Raw genomic sequence first — 19952 nt, 5'->3', positions numbered from 1 at the left:
GCCCAAAAACACAAGACCAGAACACAGGCTGAGCATGATCGCTGGCATATGAGGATGTAGAGGAGGGCGAGGGCTTGCCCAGCCCCAGTGGTTCTCAACTCTGCCTACACCATGGAAACACCACTTTACAAAGTACTGACGTCTGGGCCTTGTCTCTGAGATTGGATGGAATTGGGCCTGGGCATTGATATATGTATATATACATTTTTTTTTTTTTTTTTTACAAAGCTCCTCAAATAATGCTTAAGTGCGTCCAAAGTTGAAATCTATGGAGTTAGAGGGAGCAGGCATCCCTGATGAAGGATGTGCCATTCCAGCTGGCAGGATCTCGCTGGTGAATAGAGCGAGAAGGGACTTCTAGGAAGAAAGAAAAACATCAGTACAGGCCACAAGGTGGGGAGAAGTGGGGCTTATACAGGGAGCAGCCGGTTCAGCTCAGCTGTGCTGTTAGGAGCGAGTGGAGGGTGAGCATGGAGAAAACACAGTGCAGGTCCTCGATGCCAGCCGACGGGTGGTGAGCTTAATTTGGAAGACGATTAGCACACAATTGCTATTCTATTTCTGTACCTTAATGAGTCTAGTAACAATTCATCATCACAGTCTCATTAGCCAAACAACTGCAGTTATAGCTTGTTGGAATATAAATCTCCAGAGGGCCCACAAGAATCGCAGTTTACCAACAAGGCTGTGTGAGCACCTTCCAGGCGCTGTTTCGCATTGGGCGGTATGGGGATGGCCAAATGCAAGGACTGAGCTTTTAAAAACCCAACAGGAGGAGCAGTGTAGATGTGCATGCATGCACACACACATGTATGTACACACAGGCACACGCGCACCACACAAGCCCACCTCTGGGAGTGTCACAGGAGCTCAGTGCAGGCTGGAAGAGCTGGGGTCCGAGGTGGACCCTGGGATCTAAGCGGAACGGGAGGGTCAGAGTGGAGAGGGCAAGTCTGTCCCTGGGACACTTCTATGATGGTTCCTTCTGGTGACCGATGGCCCCGCCCCCAGGTCCATGAGGTCTGCGTCTGCCAGCACAACACCGCCGGACCCAACTGTGAGCGCTGCGCGCCCTTCTACAACAACCGGCCCTGGAGACCCGCGGAAGACCAGGACCCCCACGAATGCCAGAGTATGAGCCTGGGATCCCCCACCTCCCCTGCAACCACTGGCTGGGGTGCTGGCCCCTCTGGGCCATGATGACCTCCTCTGGGACCCGGGGAGAATCTAGTCTTTATTATTAATATTTGAATCTAAACCGAATTGCCCCTGTAACTAAAGCTCTCCTTGCTCTTTGGGGAAGCAGAGGGCATGTGAGTCGCATCCTCCCACCGCCTAGACCTCAGAGGGACCATGGGTGGGTTCAAGCTTCTGATGCCACACGCCATTTGTGCTAACCCAGGTCCTCCTTCCTCCAGCCTCTCCAGTGCTTTATCCTGCGTAGGACACACCTGGTCTCCCTGTTGTCATTCTTTCTCTTTCAGATGGACCCCTGGGGGCAGGGCCCTTCCCTCCATAAATGAGGACAGCCAGGGTCCCAGCCTAGAGAAGGACAGTGACCCAGCAGGAGACCCGTGGTGGCAGTGGGGGAGGGTTGGCATGGGGCATTCGAATGGCTCTCTCTTTGGCCCCACACGGATATCATTCTGGGATGAGTCTCCATGCTGGGAGTTGGGAGGCCCGCGTTCTCCGTTTTTCTTTCTTACTGGCTGTATGAACCGAAATAAATTAGACAAGTTTCCCTGGGCCTCAGTTTCCCCGTTTCTCAGACCTGGGCATCTTACAGAATCACTGGGGATGCCAGCGAGTTAGCGTGGAGCGTGCCTTGTAGATGCCAATGATGCAGGTCTAGCGTCAACCCCAGGAATCTCCTTTTTCAGGGTGTGACTGCAATGGACACTCAGAGACATGTCACTTCGATCCAGCTGTGTTTGCTGCCAGCCAGGGGGCACATGGAGGTGTGTGTGACAACTGCCGGGACCACACTGAGGGCAGGAACTGCGAACGGTGTCAACTGCACTATTTCCGGAACCGGCGTCCTGGTGCTCCCATTCAGGAGACCTGTATCCGTGAGTAGGGGCTCCGGGGACCCCGGGGCCTCATCAGTCTATTAATCCCCATCTGCTCTGGGCTCAACAAAGCACACATCCCTGGGGACTCACATGCCCTCAGGAAGCATGAAGACTTGGGGGCAATTGTTTTTAACTTGGCCGTGCCCTCCTGAGCAAGTCACCTAACCTCTCTGGATGTCAGTCAGTCAATCGGTCATTATGTAGAACTTATTTTGAGTATGCTGCCGCTTAGTCGCTTCAGTCGTGTCTGACTCTTTGCAACACCACGGACTGCAGCCCGCCAGGCTCCTCTGTCCATGGGATTCTCCAGGCAAGAATATTGGAGTGGGTTGCCATGCCCTCCTCCAGGGGAATCTTCCCAACCCAGGGATTGAACCCGGGTCTCCTGCATTGCAGGCAGATTCTTTGTCATCCGAGCCACCAGGGAAGCCCTTTTTGAGCATAGGAAAGAAAAAAGTCAATATCAGATACAGTTCCTGCTGTCAGGAAACACACAGACTATTTGGTAGTAGAAACCATACACACAGGAAAATGAAGGCGCACTTTGTGCGTTTACCTGCCTTTACCATGTTGTAATGTGGCTTGCTTATTTTTCTGTTTCCGCCAGCATTAAGAACTCCTTCATGGCAGGGATTATTCTTGTATCCTTGGGCCCTAGCACAATGACAGATAAATAACTGATGCTTTAGGAACGTTTATTGAAGAAATATAAGTCACCCAGGAGTGACTAAACACATCCACAAGGGTCAATAGGGCTTCCTGGGTGGCTCAGTGGTAAAGAACCCACCTGCAATGCAGGGGCCCCAAGAGACGCAGGTTCGATCCCTAGGTCAGGAAGATCCCCTGGAGGAGGGCATGGCAACCCACTCCAGTATTCTTGCCTGGAGAATCTCATGGACAGAGGAGCCTGGCGGGCTATAGTTTGTGGAGTTTCAAAGAGGCAGACACAACTGAAGTGACTTAGCATTCATGCAGCAAGGGCCAGTGAGTTTGTACAGCTTGAATCGAAAACACTCTGATTCAGGTGGATTAATCAGGCAAGACTTTCCAGAAGAAGTAAGAGTCTCTGTTTTGAAAGCTGTGAAAGGCGCCCAGGCGTTAGGGTGAAAGAAAGTTGCTTCACTTGCTGTTGATATTATCTGCTTATGGAAAGAATGAGAAAAGCTTGAGTTTGACTTCTCTTTCCAGCAGTACTTGCTGTATGACCTTGAGTATGTTATTGGAACATCTCTGAGCCTCAGTTTCCTCATCTGTACAATAGGGGTAAGCATGGTCAATTCTCAGGATCATGATAGGATTACATAAGGCAACATGCAAGAGTGCCCAGCTCAGTGCTGGCCGCAGAGTGGTTTGTTCAGTATATCATGCCAACCGAAACTTTCGTACTACCTAACACGTGCCAAGGACTTCCCTGGTAGCTCAGCTAGCAATGCAGGAGAATCCACATTGCAATGAATTCCAAAGAATGTGCCTGCAATGCAGGAGACCCCGGTTCGATTCCTAGGTTGGGAAGATCCCCTGGAGAAGGGATAGACTATCCAGTCCAGTATACTTGTCTGGAGAATTCCATGGACAGAGGAACCTGGCGGGCTACAGTCCATGGGGTCCCAAAGAGTCGGTCGCCACTGAGCGACTCAGAACAGCACAGCACAGCACAGCAACATGTGCCAAGCCCTGTTCCACCTGCTTTATTCCTCATAAGAGGCCCTATGAGTGTTATATAGTCATCCCCATTTTACAGATGAGCAAACTGAGGCACAGGGGGCTTAAATAGCTTGACTAAGGTGGTCAGGTCGTAAGCCAGGAAGTGGGGGGAGGGGACAAGAATTTGAACCAGAATGTGCTCCTAAGCTCTGCTTTCCCTGTCTGCCCCCTGCGCCGCCTTTGTCTTGCAGCCTGTGAGTGCGATCCCGACGGGGCAGTGCCAGGGGCGCCCTGTGACCCAGTGACTGGCCAGTGTGTGTGCAAGGAGCACGTGCAGGGGGAACGCTGTGATCTGTGCAAGCCGGGGTTCACAGGGCTCACCTTCTCCAACCCGCAGGGCTGCCACCGTGAGTAGAGGGTCCAAGCCTGCCATCGGGCGGGGCAGGCAGCCCTGGGGCTGGGCCAGCAGGTCTGCGGCCGGCCCTGCTCCCCCTGCGCGGTGTGCCAGGAGCTGTGCCAGCAGCCTCTGGCAGGCCTGGCTCAGAAGGCAGGACGGAGCCCGCCCGCGGGAGGGCAGGCGGGTGGCCAAGCGGCCAGGTGCTGGGACTGGTGGGAAAGCGCGGCGGCCTCGTGAGTCAGCCAGGTTTTCTGCGGGGGAGCGGCACCGCCTGGTTCTTCTCCCTGATGCACGTCCTTTGGGGGGGTGGGGTGGAGGGCAGATTTGGGTGCCCCTTCCCCAGCTCAGCAGCCCCGCTCCTGTGCAGGCTGTGACTGTAGCGTCCTGGGCGCCCGGGGGGACATGCCGTGTGACGAGGAGACCGGGCGCTGCGTGTGTCTGCCCCACGTAGTGGGCCCCAAGTGTGAGCAGTGTGCGCCCCACCACTGGAAGCTGGCCAGCGGCCGGGGCTGCGAGCCCTGTGCCTGCGACCCGCACAACTCCCTCGGCCCCCAGTGCAACGAGGTATGTGGGCCGGCCCCCACGCCCCTGGAGAGCCTCCCCCGAGCGTCCGTCCCTCCCCGCGGCTCTCGGCCGTTGGCAGGCCCGAATACGTGCGCCTACGGCGGGGCTGTCCTGGGTCTGACCGCGGAGCTTGCGTCCTGGCCGGAGCCCCTGCTGCTGGGGTGCTCCGGGGAGTCCCGCTCGCTGACCGGCTCTTCCCCGCAGTTCACAGGGCAGTGCGCCTGTCGCGAAGGGTTCGGGGGCCTGACCTGCCGCGCCGCAGCCATCCGCCAGTGTCCCGACAGGACCTACGGAGAGGCAGCCGCGGGATGCCGAGGTGCGCTCCTGGAGTGGCGGGGGCTGGGGGCGGGGCGGTGCAGACGCCGTGGGGGGTGCGTGCGCGGGTGGGCTTGTGCTGGGGGGCGTGTGGGTCTGTGCTGTCTGGTCCACGGGGGCAGGGCCCTGGCAGCCCATGAGAGTCCTTGTCCCTTGTAGCCCATCCCCGTGTCCCCATGTCTCCGTGTCCCCCATCCCCCCTGCCCTGTGTCCCCATGTCCTCCTTTCTCCCGCCCCAGCCTGTGACTGCGACTTCCGGGGCACCGAGGGGCCGGGCTGCGACAAGGCCTCCGGCCGCTGCCTCTGCCGCCCAGGCTTGACGGGGCCGCGCTGTGACCAGTGCCAGCGGGGCTACTGCGACCGCGCCCCAGTGTGCGTGGCTTGCCACCCCTGCTTCCAGACCTATGACGGCGGCCTCCGGGAGCGGGCCCTCCGCCTGGCCGGCCTCCGCAATGCCACCACCGGCCTGTGGCCCCGGCCGGGCCTGGAGGACCCCGGCCTGGCCTCTCGGATGCTGGATGCCAAGAGCAAGATGGAGCAGATCCAAGCCACCCTCCGCGACGCCTTGGTCACGGAGCAGGAGGTGGCCCAGGTGGCCAATGCCGTCTTCTCCATCAGGTCATTCCCTCTCCCTGCTGAGCCATGGGGGTCCACAGAGGGGCACATGTTGCTTACAGCCCTTTACCATCTACCAAGCCTTTTCCTAGCGCTTCCCTGGTGACTCAGAAGGTAAAGAACTTGCCTGCAATGCAGGAGACCCAGGTTCGATCCCTGGGTCGGGAAGATCCCCTGGAGAAGGAAATGGCAGCCCACTCCAGTATTCTTGCCTGGAGAGTCCCATGGACAGAGGAGCCTGCAAGGCTAGTCCACGGGGTCGCAAAGAGTCGGATATGACCGAGTAACTTCCACACTTCACTTTCAAGCCTTCTCATGGACGCCTCTCTTTTTCACCGTCACTGCAGTCCTGGGAGGTTGGTGGGGTGGGTGTTACTATGTTGGTCTTGCCAGTGAGGAAACAGGCACAGCTTAGTGATGTGACGGAAGCAGGTGTCCACAGAGGGGCAGAGTAGGGGGACCAGGAGTGCAGGTGCGAACCCGAGCCCGGCCTTCTTTCAAGTGCCCGGCGCTGCCTGCGGGCATCAGCTTTGGATGAGTCACCCTGGTGGAGGGCATCCAAGAGGCAGGGCTCTGAAAATAACTTGCGTTTGCCTTTGGAAGGGGAGCAGTCCCACCCACAGCCCCCTCCTACCAGCAGAGGCCTCTTCTCAGTGAGGTTTGGTTCTGAAGTTTTCATAATGAGTTTTGCCTTCCCTGAGCCCTCACTGACCGTGGCGGCGGGGGGGGCCCGAGCCACCCAGGTGTGCGGTTGGCATCGGTCTCAGAGCCAAGCAGGGAGCCTGCGGGCATCTGGTGGGCTGGGTGTGCTGGCCTGGAGGGGCCTCCTGTAGGATAGTCTGCATGGGGCAGACCCTGGCCGCGGAGAAGGGGAGGCTGGTGGCAGAAAATAATTACGTGGAGCTGCAGAGGGCCTAGGAGGGAGAAATCTCTGCAAACTCAGTGACGATGGGTCAGGGCAGGTGACTCCCTTTGGGCTGAAACGGATTGGCGGGTCAGCAGCTCTGGGAGCCCCAGTGGGAAGAGGAGAGACCTGGGAGCCTGGGGTCCAGGCATGGCTGACGGCAGCCTGTAGGGAGCCCAGAAGGAGAGGGTCAGGGAAGCCCCTCCTGGAAGCTGGTGTGGGGACACGGAGGAGAGCTGGGAGCGTCAGGGTCACAACCGTCCAGGAAGGAGAGGTTTTTATGCATCTGCCTGTGAAGGGATGGAGGGAGCCGGGGCCGGCTTTTGCCTGGAAGAATCCTCTCCTGTCTGCGGCTTTCTCTGATGGCCTCTGTTTCTCCTGACTCGGTAGCTTCTCCGGGGGGATGGCTGGGTCTGGGAAGGCAGCCCCTCTCCTGTATTTTAGTGGAAGCATCTCCCCCTACCTTAGGCGGACACTTCAGGGCCTGCAGCTGGATTTGCCCGTGGAGGAGGAGACTCTGTCCCTCCCAGGAGACCTGGGGAGCCTGGACAGGAGCTTCAATCTCCTCCTCGTCATGTATCAGAGCAAGAGGGAGCAGTTTGAAAAGATAAGCAGCGCCGACCCTTCAGGTGAGCGGGGGGGAGGGGGGAGCGTGGAGACCCCACGCCGGGCCAGGCTTCGGCTCCCCTCCCGCTGGTCCTCCACCTCCAGGTCTGGGGGCTCCAGAGCTGGCTTGATGACCTCTCTTCTTTCCCCTTGTGCACCAGGAGCCTTCCGCATGCTGACTGCAGCCCACCAGCGGTCGTCCCAGGCCGCTCAGCAGGTCTCGGACAGCTCCCGCCGGTTGCTGCAGCTCAAGGACAGCCGGAGAGAGACGGAGAGGCTGGAGCAGCATGTGGCGGGGGGACCAGGAGCCGGTGGTCCCCAGCTCGCGGCCTTGAGGCTGGAGATGGCCTCTGTGCCTGATCTGACGCCCACCATCAACCAGGTGACTCCTGTCACGGAGCCCAACTTTCCCCCTCTGGTCCCCCTGCTCGGCTTGTCACGCACCAATGGCTGTCCCCCCTGTTCCCACGGGGGCCGTGTAAACTCCACCACCACCCAACCCATCCTGACCCTCAGCCCCTGCATGGACTGCTCAGCAGTGACCAAGCCAACCGTCTAGCCTGGGGGCCTGGTTGCCATGGACATGTCTGTCGGCTGTTGGCTTCCCAGGTGTGGGATGGGAGTGGTTGTTGCAAAGCCTCGGGTTCCCCCTTTGACGCCCCCCATCTCTCCGCAGCTCTGTGGTAGCTCCAGGGAGATGCCTTGCACCCCGGGAGCCTGCCCCGGGGAGCTCTGTCCCCGAGACAACGGCACGGCCTGTGGCTCCCGCTGCAGAGGCGCCCTCCCCAGGGCAGGTGGGGCCTTGCAGACGGCGGGGCAGGTGGCCGAGCAGCTGCAGGGCTTCGGTGCCCAGCTCCAGCAGACCAAGCAGATGGTAGGTGTGGCAGGGGGTGGCAGGCACCCGTAGGGGGAGGAGGCAGAGGGGACAGAGCCCCTGGGCGAGTCAGAGCTCCCATTTGGCAGCCAGGAGACACAGTCCCAGAGGGGTCAGCTGACTTGCCCCCATGGCCCCACAGCAAGCAGGGCATCTTTGGTGACTCTGGTGGTAAAGAACCTGCCTGCTGGTGCAGGAGACGTAAGGAACTCGGGTTCAGTCTCTGGGTCGGCAAGATCCCCTGGAGGAAGGCATGGCAGCCCACTCCAGTACTCTGGTGTGGAGAATCCCCAATGGACAGAGGAGCCTGGCGGGCGATAACTCCATGGGGTCACGAAAGACTCGGACACGACCTAAGCGACTTAGCAGGCGCCACGCACCACGGCAAGTGAGAGACGGAGGCCAGTGTTTCTACATCACTTCTTGTGAGGCCAAACGAAGCTAGTTACATGTCTCCCGGGTGGATCCTGGGTAGCCGATGCCTGCAGACCCCCACCCTCCACGGGGGCCGCCGAGAGGCTCCCTCGGGGGCTTCAACGGCCGCTGACCCACAGCATGTGTCCGCAGATCAGGGCAGCGGAGGAGGCTGCCTCACAGGTCCAGTCGGACACTCAGCGCCTGGAGACGCAGGTGAGCGCCAGCCGCTCCCAGATGGAGGAGGACGTCAGACGCACGCAGCTCCTCATCCGGCAGGTGCGGGACTTCCTCTCAGGTGAGCTGGTCCTCACCCTCCCCTGGGCTGACGTGTCCACACCTGCTGGCCCCTAGGGCCCCGTTTGCTGTCCCCTGATCCCCCACCCCCAATTCCTCCATCAGCCGCCTCCTCCCCCTGGACCAGTCCCTGATGCTCATCTGGGTGGCTGCTTCCTCTCCCACCTCCTTCTGGCCTGTTCTCTACCGAACAGCCCAAAGCATCTTTTAAACATGTGCAGGTGGGGTCGCATTCCACGCACGCCTAACTTCCTTCACTCCACGGCCTCTTTCACCTCCTGGGTGTGGCCTGGAGCCCCTCTGTTTGACTCACAGACTGTCCTTGAACAGGTCAGCTCTCTATATGACTCACAGACTGTCCTTGAACAGGTCAGCTCTCGCTAGCCTCAGGGGTGCTCTCTCTTTCTCCGCCTGGGATGCTCTCTCCAAGGCGACTGATTCTTGCCCTCCAGGTCTGAGTGTACATATCTCCCTCGAGGGGACTTTCCTGATCACCCCTCCGGTCATCCCCCTCCCCAAGCCCCTCTGGAGCCTGCCCTTTGCCGCTCTGAGCCTGTGGTTGTTGAATTCTTCTGTCGACGGCTGTGTTGCCTGGCTCCCCACTAGACTCTCAGCTCCAAGAGGCCAGGGATGGCTGTGTGTCTTGTTCACTGTGTCCCTGGTCAGGCCCAGAAAAAGCGCCCAGTGTTGGTTGAATGAGTAAAGGAACCGAGGCACTCCCGTGCTGCCCTGGGGAGTGGCAAAGATCCCAGGACAGGACTCAGGAAATTCGTGGAACTTTGGGCAAGTTGCTTTCCTCTTTGCCTCCATGTTCGCTTCTGCCAACTGAGATGATAGTATTTCACAAGTTTATTCTGGGCATCAAGCAACTGATGTAAAATGTGTTTTGAAAAATGAAAGGTGCCTCAGGAATATGAACTGTTATTATTAGATTTCTGGTCCCTGCCAGGGTATTTGCTTGGCTGGGAGCCGAGGGCTTGGTGTAATGACAGTAATTCCTCCTGCTACTATTGGGGTGCCTTGGCTCCAAGAGCCCAGGGCTCCCTCCTGAGTGCACATGGCAGGTTGGAGAGAAGCAGGAAGAATCTGCCTGAGGTGCCCTGAGTGGCCCCAGGCCAGGCTACAGTCAGCACCCCCTGGAGATCCTCAGAATGGTGATGTGTTATGTGAATGTCAGCCAATGGGGCCTGCCAGCGTGGACGAAGGGGCAGGCCAGCATTGGGGCTCAGCCTCCCAGATAAGGAAGCCTTGCCCCAGAGTGAAGCCGAGTAAGGCTGACCCCCCTCCTGCATCGACCCCAGCCGGGGGTGAGAGGGGGTCGGGAGCCTCTCCTTGGGGTGCCGCCCCAGCTCCTGTGAATGGGCAGGGAGTTGGCAGGCTGCAGGGTGCCTGCTGTCCCCTCAACTCAGATTGAGTCCTGGGACAGGAAGCAGGGCAGAGAGAAGGAGCGGGGCCTGAGAGAGGCCTGGTCCCGGGAAGGAGCCAGGACGGTTCTTACAATCTCCAAGGCCGTAGGTTCTAGTGTCCAGGGTCCTACTGCAGGTGGCATGCATACCAGCTGCTGTGAGCACGCAGGGTCACCCAGCGAGGGTAGGAAAGTGCTAGGCCAGCGGAGGAGGGAGGAGACCCCCGTCTTTCCCAGGTCTTCGATGGAAGTGACAAAAATAATAAATCAGGTGTACTGAGTTCTTACTAAGTGCCAGGCACTGTTCTCAAGTGCTTCATGGGTATTACATTATTTAATCCTGACTGCCTACCACTTTGTAGATGAGAACGCCAGACACAGGAAGGTTAAGAAACCACCAGCTTGGAGCGGGTGTGGGTAGGGCTCACCTAACTCCGGAGTCCACACTCTAGGTCAGTGCACTCTGAGATGGAGGCCCCCCCACCCCGCCACACACACACACTTGCTTCCTTGTGTTTGCTCATATTTGTCCTCTCCTTGCTTTCTCTCCCATGCCCTGCCTTGCACCTGGCTAATTCCTATTCACCCGCTAAGCATCCTCTAGGTATCTCACTCTCCAGGAAGCCTCTCTGGACCCGTCAGAACGGGTTAGCTGCCCCTCCAAGGGCACCTAAGTGGTTAGATGCCCCTCCACAGGTGCCGGCCTCACACCCCGTGCTTGGCCCCATCACCCAGGGTTGTGTTCCCTTGTCCTGCTAGATTCCAAGCTCCACGAGGGCAGGGACCAAGTCCCACCTGGTTTGCAGCCTCTGCGCCCCACATCCTGCTGCTCAGAGCAGTGAAGGTTTGCTGAGCCCACCCTGAGACTCAGAAACTCTGTGATTCAGACCAAACCCTCGGGCGCAGCTGAGTGATACGGAATGAAGGAAGGGCAGGCGCTAGGTAGGGGTGTGCTCGCCGTGGGAGGCTTTCTGGGAAGGCATGTCTAAGCCGTGTTTTGAGAGTAGGACTCTGGGTTAGGCGAGAGGTTGATGGTCTCTCCTGGGAGGTCCTTGTGGAAGCAGGTGGTTGGGGAAAAGCTCACTTGATTAAACTCAGTGCAGTCATGCCCTGGGCTCCTGCAGTGTGTTGCTCTCGCCCCGTAAGAACCCAGCAGCAAAGAGGCATGGTTTCCACCTTCCGGGAATGTCCTTCCACCCGCACGGGGAGGGGACTCGGTCTGGGACCTGTGTAGCCACCTGGTGAGGAAGCTTTTGATTGCAGAATAAAGCTAGACCTGGGGCCCCCAGAAAAGTTCCAGTCACAGGGCAAACCTTCTGGATAGGCAATGCCCCTTCCTTCCCACAGCCGTACTGGTGGGATCTGTAGAGTGACCACGGAGAAGGAGACGCCACCTCTGTACGTCTGATCTTACTCTCTGACCTGGAGGTGGTTTGTGAAATTCCTGATAATTGTTTCATATCTGCTCCTTTCACAAATTGGGAGACTGAGCTCAGAGAGGCTAGCTAACTTGGCCCAGTTGGCTTGAGTAGGAAAGGGAAAGCCTGGATCTGGAGCCCCTTCAGCCACCCATCCACTGTTTACAGAGTGCCTCCGGGTGCCAGGCACCGTGCTCGGGACTGGGCTATAGCCCTGGCTGCATGCCAGTCCCTGTCCTCACGTTGCTCACGTTCTAGCAGGGAGTCAGACAGAAGACCCAACAAATGAGTTAAGCTTTTGGCATGTGGGTGGTAATAAACATTCGGGAGAACGATGAAGCTGAGAAAGAGGAGAGGGAACGTTGGCAGAAGGTGCAGATTGCCACACTTGATCGGATGGCTGGGGCCCGCCTCCCTCAGAAGGTGACATGTGAGCAAAGTCCTGATGATCTTGCACAAACGAGCACTCTGGCCTAAGGTGGGGCACGTGGCAGGGGTCTTATTGCCAAGGAAGCAGTTCCAGTTCCTGGCTGGTGTCCCCATGCCAGGGCCGCTTACGTCTGCGCTCCAGGCATTGTTCAAGCCCAGCTGCCTGGCACCGCCTCCTCCTCCCCAGCCTGCAGCTTCCTGCAGTGCCACATAGTTGCCACAGCTGTGCCAACACCCCTCCTCCTGTGGCAGGGCGCCCGGAAATCCTCAGCGTAGGGTGCCCGGGAGGCGGGGGGTGGCAGCTCCGTGGGCAGGCTAGACGGAGATGCCATGGGTGCTGCTGGGCCTGGGGAGGCCTCTGACCTTGGGGGAACGTGGCTGGGATCCCCTAGTCCAATGGGCGGCTTGTCTTCCAGACCCCGACACCGATACGGCCACCATCCAGGAGGTCAGCGAGGCTGTGCTGGCCCTGTGGCTGCCCACCGACTCGGCCACAGTCCTGCGGAAGATGAATGAGATCCAGGCCATCGCGGCCAGGCTCCCCAACGTGGACCTGGTGCTGTCCCAGACCAAGCAGGACATCGCTCGGGCTCGCAGGCTGCAGGCTGAGGCCGAGCAGGCCAGGTATGGCCCAGAGCCCTGAACTCTTCTCCCAAGACTGGGCTGGGATTTTGCTCCCCGGCTGTGTTGCTGGAAGCAAGAAAGGAACCTCTGTAAATCAGAGGGGTGCTGGGAGACAGGAGGGGTGCTGACTGTGGTGGCAGATGGTCAAGTGATACCCAGGGTCCAGGTTCAGGTTCACTCAGCATGGCCCCGTCTTCCATACTGGAAACCGTCCCCAGGGGCCGCCTCAGCTCTTGTGGTTGGGGAAGTTCAGTTCAGTTCAGTCATTCAGTCATGTCCGACTCTTTGTGACCCCGTGAACTGCAGCACGCCAGGCTGCCCTGTGCATCACCATCTCCTAGAGCTTACTCAAACTCATGTCCATCACATCGGTGATACCATCCAACCATCTCATCCTCTGTCGTCCCCTTCTCCCGCCTATCTTTCCCAGCATCAGGGTCTTTTCAAATGAGTCAGCTCTTCACATCAGGTGGCCAAAGTATTGGAGTTTCAGCTTCAACATCAGTCCTACCAATGAACACCCAGGACTGATCTCCTTTAGGATGGACTGGTTGGATCCTTGCAGTCCAAGGGACTCTCAAGAGTCTTCTCCAACACCACAGTTCAAAAGCATCAATTCTTCGGCGCTCAGCTTTCTTTATAGTCCAGCTCTAACATCCATACATGACTACTGGAAAAACCATAGCCTTGACTAGATGGACCTTTGTTGGCAAAGTAATGTCTCTGCTTTTTAATATGCTGTCTAGGTTGGTCATAACTTTTCTTCCGAGGAGTAAGTATCTTTTAATTTCATGGCTGCAGTCACCATCTGCAGTGATTTTGGAGCCCAAAAAAACAAAGTCAGCCACTGTTTCCACTGTTTCCCCATCTATTTGCTATGAAGTGATGGGACCGGATGCCGTGATCTTAGTTTTCTGAATGTTGAGCTTTAAGCCAACTTTTTCACTCTCCTCTTTCACTTTTATCAAGAGGCGTTCATCACTTTCATCAAGTGGTTGGGGGAAAGCCCGCTTTATTAAACTCAGCCATAATCATGGCCTGGGCTCCTGCAGTGTGCTGTGTGGATCCCCAGAGGAGACAGCAGTAAAGAGGCAAGGTTTCCACTTTCTGGAAATGTCCTTCCACCTCGCAGGGGGCTTGCTGGGGTCCTGGGATGGAAAAGCTACTACGGAGTTAGTACTTGGTCTCTTGCCTTGGCTGGAAAGGATACTGTCCCGGACTGGAGAGCACCTTCCTTTGCTCTCCACTGAGTGAATTCTCTGCTGTTCCTTGTGCCTGTCCCGTCCCAGGAGCCGGGCCCAAATGGTGGAGGGCCAGGTGGAGGAAGTACTGGGGGCCCTGCGGCAGGGCACGCTGGCGCTGCAGGAGGCCCAGGACACCATGCGAGGCACCCGCCGCTCCCTGCGGCTCATCCAGGACAGGGTCGCTGAGGTAGGTGTCACAGCTTCCCCCCACCCATGTGGAGGAGTGGACGTTCAGACCCAGGCGCGAGGCAGAGACGATGTCAGGAAGGGACCTGGCTGGGAGCTGAGATGGGGCCCTAAAGAAGCAGGGGCTACAAGCCTTGGGCCTGGCTTCGAGCTTTTAGTTTTCTGGCCTCATGGTTGATGCAGAAGCAGGGGTGGCTTCTGAGCTCCGGCAGGAGTAAGGGGGGAGGTAGTCAGCTGAGCCAGTGAAGGCTGGGAGGCTTGCATGCTGGGGCAGTTAGGGGATTGGATGGGGGTGATAGTGATGCCCTGATTGGAGGCATCAGTTTTTGTGGCCCAAAGAATTGGAGGAAGGAAGACCGAAGATTGCTGCCTATGAGACCCACCCCAAACCCCCGGTCTCTCTTTTTCCACAAAGGTTCAGCAGGTACTGGGACCAGCAGAAAGACTGGTGACCAGCATGACGGAGCAGCTGGGGGGCTTCCGAGCAAGGATGGAGGAGCTTGGCCGCCGGGCCAGGCAGCAGCAGGCACAGGCAGCCCAGGCCCAGCAGCTGGCAGAGGAGGCCAGCAAGCAGGCACTGAGTGCCCAGGAGGTACAAAGAGGGCAGAGAGAGCCTGAGGAAGCACTGTCAGTAGGAGCAGGAGGGGGCTCTGTATGCTTGATAAGACCACGGCTCCAAAGCACCTTGCATGTGCATGGTCGCTTCAGTCCTGTCTGACTCTTTGTGACCCCATGGACTGTAGCCTGCCAGGCTCCTCTGTCCATGGAGATTCTCCAGGCAAGAATACTGGAGTGGGTTGCCATGTCCTCCTCCAGGGGATCTTCCCAACCCAGGGATCAAACCTGTCTCTTATGTCTCCTGCATTGGCAGGTGGGTTTTTTACCACTAGCATCACCTGGGGAGCCCCCCCCCCCCCCCGCCCAAAGCACTTTAAGTACCAGTTACTCTGAAATATATCCGGGGTGGGGGGTGGGGAGCTTCTGGATTCTTGCACCCTTGGCTGCTTTTGGTGGAGCCACTTTGGGGATGTTGGAAACAGCCGGTCCGGTTTCTCTCCTTTTACAGACGAAGTGGATTTTGTCCAGGCCTAACGCTCATCTACAAAGCAGGTCTCTTGACACCCGATCCAGAGCTTATCCTCTGTCTGTGGCTTCCCAGCCCAGACAGGCACTCTTGATTTAGCACAACCTGACCCCCATCACTCTCAGAATTAGATCAGAGAGAAGGTCAGAGAGCCATTCTCAACGTCTCCAGGGTACCGGTAGTCCTGCTACAATGGCCAAACTGCCAAGCATACTATTAAGTGACAGCAGTGTATCCGGCCCTGCGCTGGTGGTGAGCTGGGAAGCAACAGGCGCTGTGGATGGAGGGAAGGAAGTACAGAAGTTAAGGTGTGGTTTGTGGCCCAGGGGCTTTTATAGAGCAGACCCACCCCATGGGGAATATTAAAAGGCACCTCATCTCCTTGTCCAGATGTGGGTGATATCAACTCCTTTAGCCAAAGGCCTTTAGGACTTTGGATGATGGTGGTGATGGTGATGCAGAAATGGTTTTTCCTTTTTTCAGGGATTTGAGAGAATAAAGCAAAAATATGCTGAGTTGAAGGACCGGTTAGATCAGAGCTCCATGCTGGGAGAACAGGGCAGCCGGATTCTGAGCGTCAAGACGGAGGCAGAGGAACTGTTTGGGGAGACCATGGCGATGATGGACAGGATGAGAGGTGAGGCAGTGGTCCAGGGTCTTGGACTGCAGGGTATCCCTGAACGCTGCTCCCAACCCAGAATTTCTGCGGCCCACCCTTTGGAGCTAGCAACGCTAGGGGTGTGAGAGCAATTGGGATTTCCTGAGCGCCTAATAGGAATGAGGCCTAGAATGGGGCTGTGAGGAATGTGGTGATGTTCTCAAAACTAAGCCTGCCTTCAAGGAGCTTGCAATCCAGAGGGGGGCATTTTTCCTATTGGCCATTAGCTTCATGACACTGTATTTAACCACACAAGGAGGTCTGTGATGAAAGCCTGAATAATAGGCACTCTAGGGGCTCAGAGGATAAATAATGTCAGAGAGAAATGTTCAGTGAAGGTAGTGTTCAAAAAAAGAAAAAAAGATCAGATTTGAGGTGGGCCTGGAAGGATGAGGCTGTGAGGAAGAGGAGGGGCATCAGGACAGGGTGGGTATGCAGGAATAAGAGATTGTGGGCAGGACCACCCTCCTGGAGGGGAGGGTTGAGGAGGACGAAACCGGTGGGAGAGGAGGAGCGCAGAGCCGACCGCGCGCCAGAGAGGAGGGGCATGGAGCCACGTGGCTGGTCCCCGCAGCCGACCCCGCGCCAGAGAGAAGGAGCGTGGAGCCACGTGGCTGGTCCCCGCGGCCGACCCCCTGCCAGAGAGAAGGAGCGTGGAGCCACATGGCTGGTCCCCGCGGCCGACCCCGCGCCAGAGAGAAGGAGCGTGGAGCCACGTGGCTGGTCCCTGCGGCCAGCTCGTGCGCCAGGAGGGGGCGGGGATAGACACAGCCCTGGAGGGAGTAGGAAACCATCCAGCAGGTCATAGTGAAAGGAGCTTTCGAAAGGGTTCTGAGGCTCCCCAGAAAGGAGAACAGTGGCTTCCAGGCTCAGTCTTTTAAGATGCGATGATGGGGTCACGGCCCTGGTGTGCCCTGTGAATGCCACGACCAGAGATTCTTTGAATTTTGGAGAAAGCTTTTGACAAAACTCTGTTTGGCTAGCCAGACGGACGGAGTGGAGACAAGTGGGCTGGTGAGTCGACAGTGAGTGGACTCGAGGCTGTGGCCAGCCACACCTGAAGCGGGAGGTGCGAGGAGCTGATCCAGATGGGGGAGCCCAGCCCTGGGTCAGTGCACGCCCTGACCTTGTCCATCAGTGTTCTGTGTGAAGACAGAGAACGTGCTAATTAAATCTGAGGATGACAGGTAGCAAATACACTGGATAACAGAACTAGCATTCTAAGTCTCAGAAGGATGGGATAAAATTAAGGATAAAATTAAGTAAAGAGAAACATTCTCTCTTAACTTGGCATTGTTTGGACTCACAAGTATAGCTCAGGTAAGGCACAGCTACTCAGGGGCTAATGTAGCTAAAAACCTTGTAACTGGTAAGTGATAAACATGTACAAATTGTTACTCACCTGAAAAAGACCCAAGAATTTTGATATAAGCCAGATATAAGCCAGAAGTGCCTTGCTCCTGACAGAAGAGCTAACAAACACAAAGCAGCCAAAATAAGGGGAGTAATGGCTCAAGGATGATATTAAAAATATTTAGTAACTAGTGTGCCCTTCATCTACCTACCAGCCAGAAAAAAACTCATTGAAGCAAGCAGTTACCTGCTTGCTGGAATTTACCTTTAATTCAGGATTATGGGGAAGGTCATGCATAGGGAGCCCCTAGTAATGAGAACGGAGGAAGAGAATAGCAGCTATTAAAATGTCACTATTTTGTTATGGCCCATAGGTCCATATGGGTGCCTACTGGCTGAATGTCAACCTGGTAATAACCCCTGCTACACCCCACTGATAGGGTCTCACCTGGGAGATGGGGTTCAGTGGAGGCCAGTTCATCTCCAGAAGAACTATTGACAAACCGGTGTACATCGGGGGGCAGGGCGGGGGTGAGCAGGGTTGGGAAGTAGGGAAGCCCTGATGATTCTATCAGGTGAGGCGCGGAGGAAGGAACTAGGGCGGTTTCCTCTGGGGAAGATGGGGCTCAGACCTGTGAAGGACGGCCACGTGGGAGGCATAGCAGACCGAGTCTTAACAACGCAGGAGACAGACCCGGAACCGTGGGCTGGAAGCAAGACGTGCTCAGATTCTGGCTTAATGAGGAGACTCTGTAACAAGGACTCCCTGAGGATGGAGCCTTGTGAGGCAGTGACCCCCACTGCCACCCTGCTCCTAGGAAGCTGAGGCTGAGGCTGGGTACCAGCTCCCATGAATGACGAGCTGCCTAGGACGACCGGAGGGACAGGCTGGACCAGATCCCTTCTGAGTCGTTCACATCCTCCATACATAATCTGGGGGGTGGGATGCGGAACGGACCAGTGGGGCAGGACTAGGTGCATCTGGAGTGGAGTGTTGGGAAGAGAAAATGGGGAGGAATTCCAGCCTTCCAGCTCGTCTGCCCTGGTGCCCAGCTGAGGATCACTGGTGGGATGGCGGCTGTCCGGGTCCACCGCAGCGAGTGTCTAACCTTGGTGCCGGGGGCCTCCCTCATCGGCCTGGGACCGCTCCGCCTAGAGCCGAGGAGAAGTGTAGGGGCAGGGGGATCCCCGGGGTCAGGGCTTCCTGGGTCCAGCCCCGGCCTGGTTTCTCTAAAAGTGGGAGAGGGCGCTGGTGTGAGCTGCTTTGGGGGCCAGGCTCCCCTCGGGGTGGAGGTGGTTTCTCCGGCAGGTGCTGCTCTGGGTAGGCGGGAGGGGACTAAAGGGTTGGGAGTCCTGGGGCATCTCACTGGCTCCTCTCCCCACTCTGGCTGTTCCCTCGGCCCTCAGACATGGAGTCAGAGCTGCTTCGGGGGAGCCAGGCCATCGTGCTCCGCTCGGCAGACCTGACGGGGCTGGAGCAGCGCGTGGAGCAGATTCGGAACCACATCAACGGGCGTGTGCTCTACTACGCCACCTGCAAGTGACGCGGGACCCAGCCCGCCGCCCCCTCACCTGCCCTCTCGGCTCCCGGGGGCCCAGCTGGCTGGCAAGACTTTCCAGCTCCAGGAGACTCTTACGCAGCCTAAAGCACAGCCAGGACCACCCTGGGGGTGCAGCTGAGCCTGGGCCGGTGGGGCAGCTACAGCTGGGGGGACGGCGACCATGGAGGCGGGCCCGTGTCACTGTGACCAGCAGCTCTCGAGTGCAGGGCGCTTGGCTGGGCAGTGTCCTTGCTCTTCATTCTCCACTGAGGCCGAAGTCCTGGGCCCACACAGAGTTGTAACTAAAAACGATGCACAAGGGAAAAGTCCAATAAAAATCTTGGGAAAGGAGCCTGGAGGTCCAAAAAGGGAAATATTCTGTCTCCCTGTAACGTAAACCTTTCTCACTCATTTCTGTCTCCGGTCTGGGGTCCCTGGATGCTCCCCTGCTCAAGCCCAAGGCCTGGTAGCGTATGAAGCATAGGCTGACACTCTCTGCCCAGTCTAGCTGGCGCACCACCCAGACTTAGGGAGATGGGGCCCCTTTGCTCCAGGAACTGGTTGAATTCCTTCCTTGAGAGACCAGAGGAGGCGTTTTCATCTTTGAACAACTATCCAGTTTCTCATTTGTAGATGAAGAAATAGAAACCCAGACACGGGGAGGAACTTGTTCAAAATCACACAGCTCCTGGAGGCAGAACTAAGACTAGACTTTGTGTCTCTTAGGATTTTAAAAAGAAGCTGTAAACGGGTGTGCGTGTGTGTGTGTGTACATGTCGGCAGATATGCAAATGGCACGAATATTTGTGTGTTAACCGTGATCCAGGCACCATGCTAGCGTTTTATCTCCATTAACTGCTTGGTCGTTATTGATCACAGTAATTATTTATTTAGCTTGTGCATTATCTCACGATTTAAGTGACACTGTTTTTCCCATTTGATAGGTGAGGAAACCAAGGCACCAAAGGCTCAGTGACTCCCCCAGAGTCACAGATGTGGCAGACAGGGCCGAGTTGGGCCTCAAACCCACGTGCATCTGTTACAGGCATTAGGAGGATGCTGGGGCCGGGCTGTCTGGGTTCCCACGGCGCCTACCTCCAAGGGGCTGTTGGAAAGGAAAATGAGTCGACGTGTGTAGCTCACGACACTAGGTTCCTGGCCCACCCTGCAGAGCTCCTGCCCTTGTGAGGTCACCCCCGCAGAGCTCCTGCCCTCGTGAGGTCCTGCCTGACCTCCAGCTCTCATGCATCTTCCACTCCGCAAGGCCCGGAAGCCCCCAAGCTGCTTCTGACTTAGAGAAGGACCGAA

At 57.2% G+C, this 19952-nt stretch overlaps 1 protein-coding gene across 8 annotated transcripts in view; it reads left to right on the top strand.

Annotated features, from left to right (window-relative positions):
* Nucleotides 1-18995, top strand: part of LAMB3 (laminin subunit beta 3) — an 82269-nt gene extending 63274 nt beyond the window's left edge. For 5 of the 8 annotated variants that reach the window (XM_081489632.1, XM_081489629.1, XM_081489631.1 and 2 more), the window contains 15 exons: nucleotides 1012-1132; nucleotides 1881-2069; nucleotides 3968-4123; nucleotides 4481-4677; nucleotides 4882-4993; nucleotides 5232-5610; nucleotides 6980-7140; nucleotides 7279-7499; nucleotides 7794-7991; nucleotides 8559-8703; nucleotides 12371-12578; nucleotides 13868-14009; nucleotides 14424-14600; nucleotides 15576-15729; nucleotides 18511-18995. In XM_081489632.1, the coding sequence (XP_081345758.1) occupies nucleotides 1012-1132; nucleotides 1881-2069; nucleotides 3968-4123; nucleotides 4481-4677; nucleotides 4882-4993; nucleotides 5232-5610; nucleotides 6980-7140; nucleotides 7279-7499; nucleotides 7794-7991; nucleotides 8559-8703; nucleotides 12371-12578; nucleotides 13868-14009; nucleotides 14424-14600; nucleotides 15576-15729; nucleotides 18511-18647 (2697 nt within the window). In that variant the 3' untranslated portion in view covers nucleotides 18648-18995. Of the gene's footprint in view, nucleotides 1-1011; nucleotides 1133-1880; nucleotides 2070-3967; nucleotides 4124-4480; nucleotides 4678-4881; nucleotides 4994-5231; nucleotides 5611-6979; nucleotides 7141-7278; nucleotides 7500-7793; nucleotides 7992-8558; nucleotides 8704-12370; nucleotides 12579-13867; nucleotides 14014-14423; nucleotides 14601-15074; nucleotides 15401-15575; nucleotides 15730-18510 lie in introns of all 8 variants that reach the window. The other 3 variants (XR_014053462.1, XR_014053463.1, XR_014053464.1) reach the window with 2 other exon arrangements.
* The last annotated feature ends 957 nt before the right edge of the window (nucleotides 18996-19952 follow it).

This window comes from Giraffa tippelskirchi, chromosome 5 (genome assembly GCF_054371585.1).
Source record: "Giraffa tippelskirchi isolate mGirTip1 chromosome 5, T2T-mGirTip1v1.2.pri, whole genome shotgun sequence".
Taxonomy (NCBI): Eukaryota; Metazoa; Chordata; class Mammalia; order Artiodactyla; family Giraffidae; genus Giraffa; species Giraffa tippelskirchi.
This window is presented reverse-complemented; position numbering and strand designations above follow the sequence as displayed.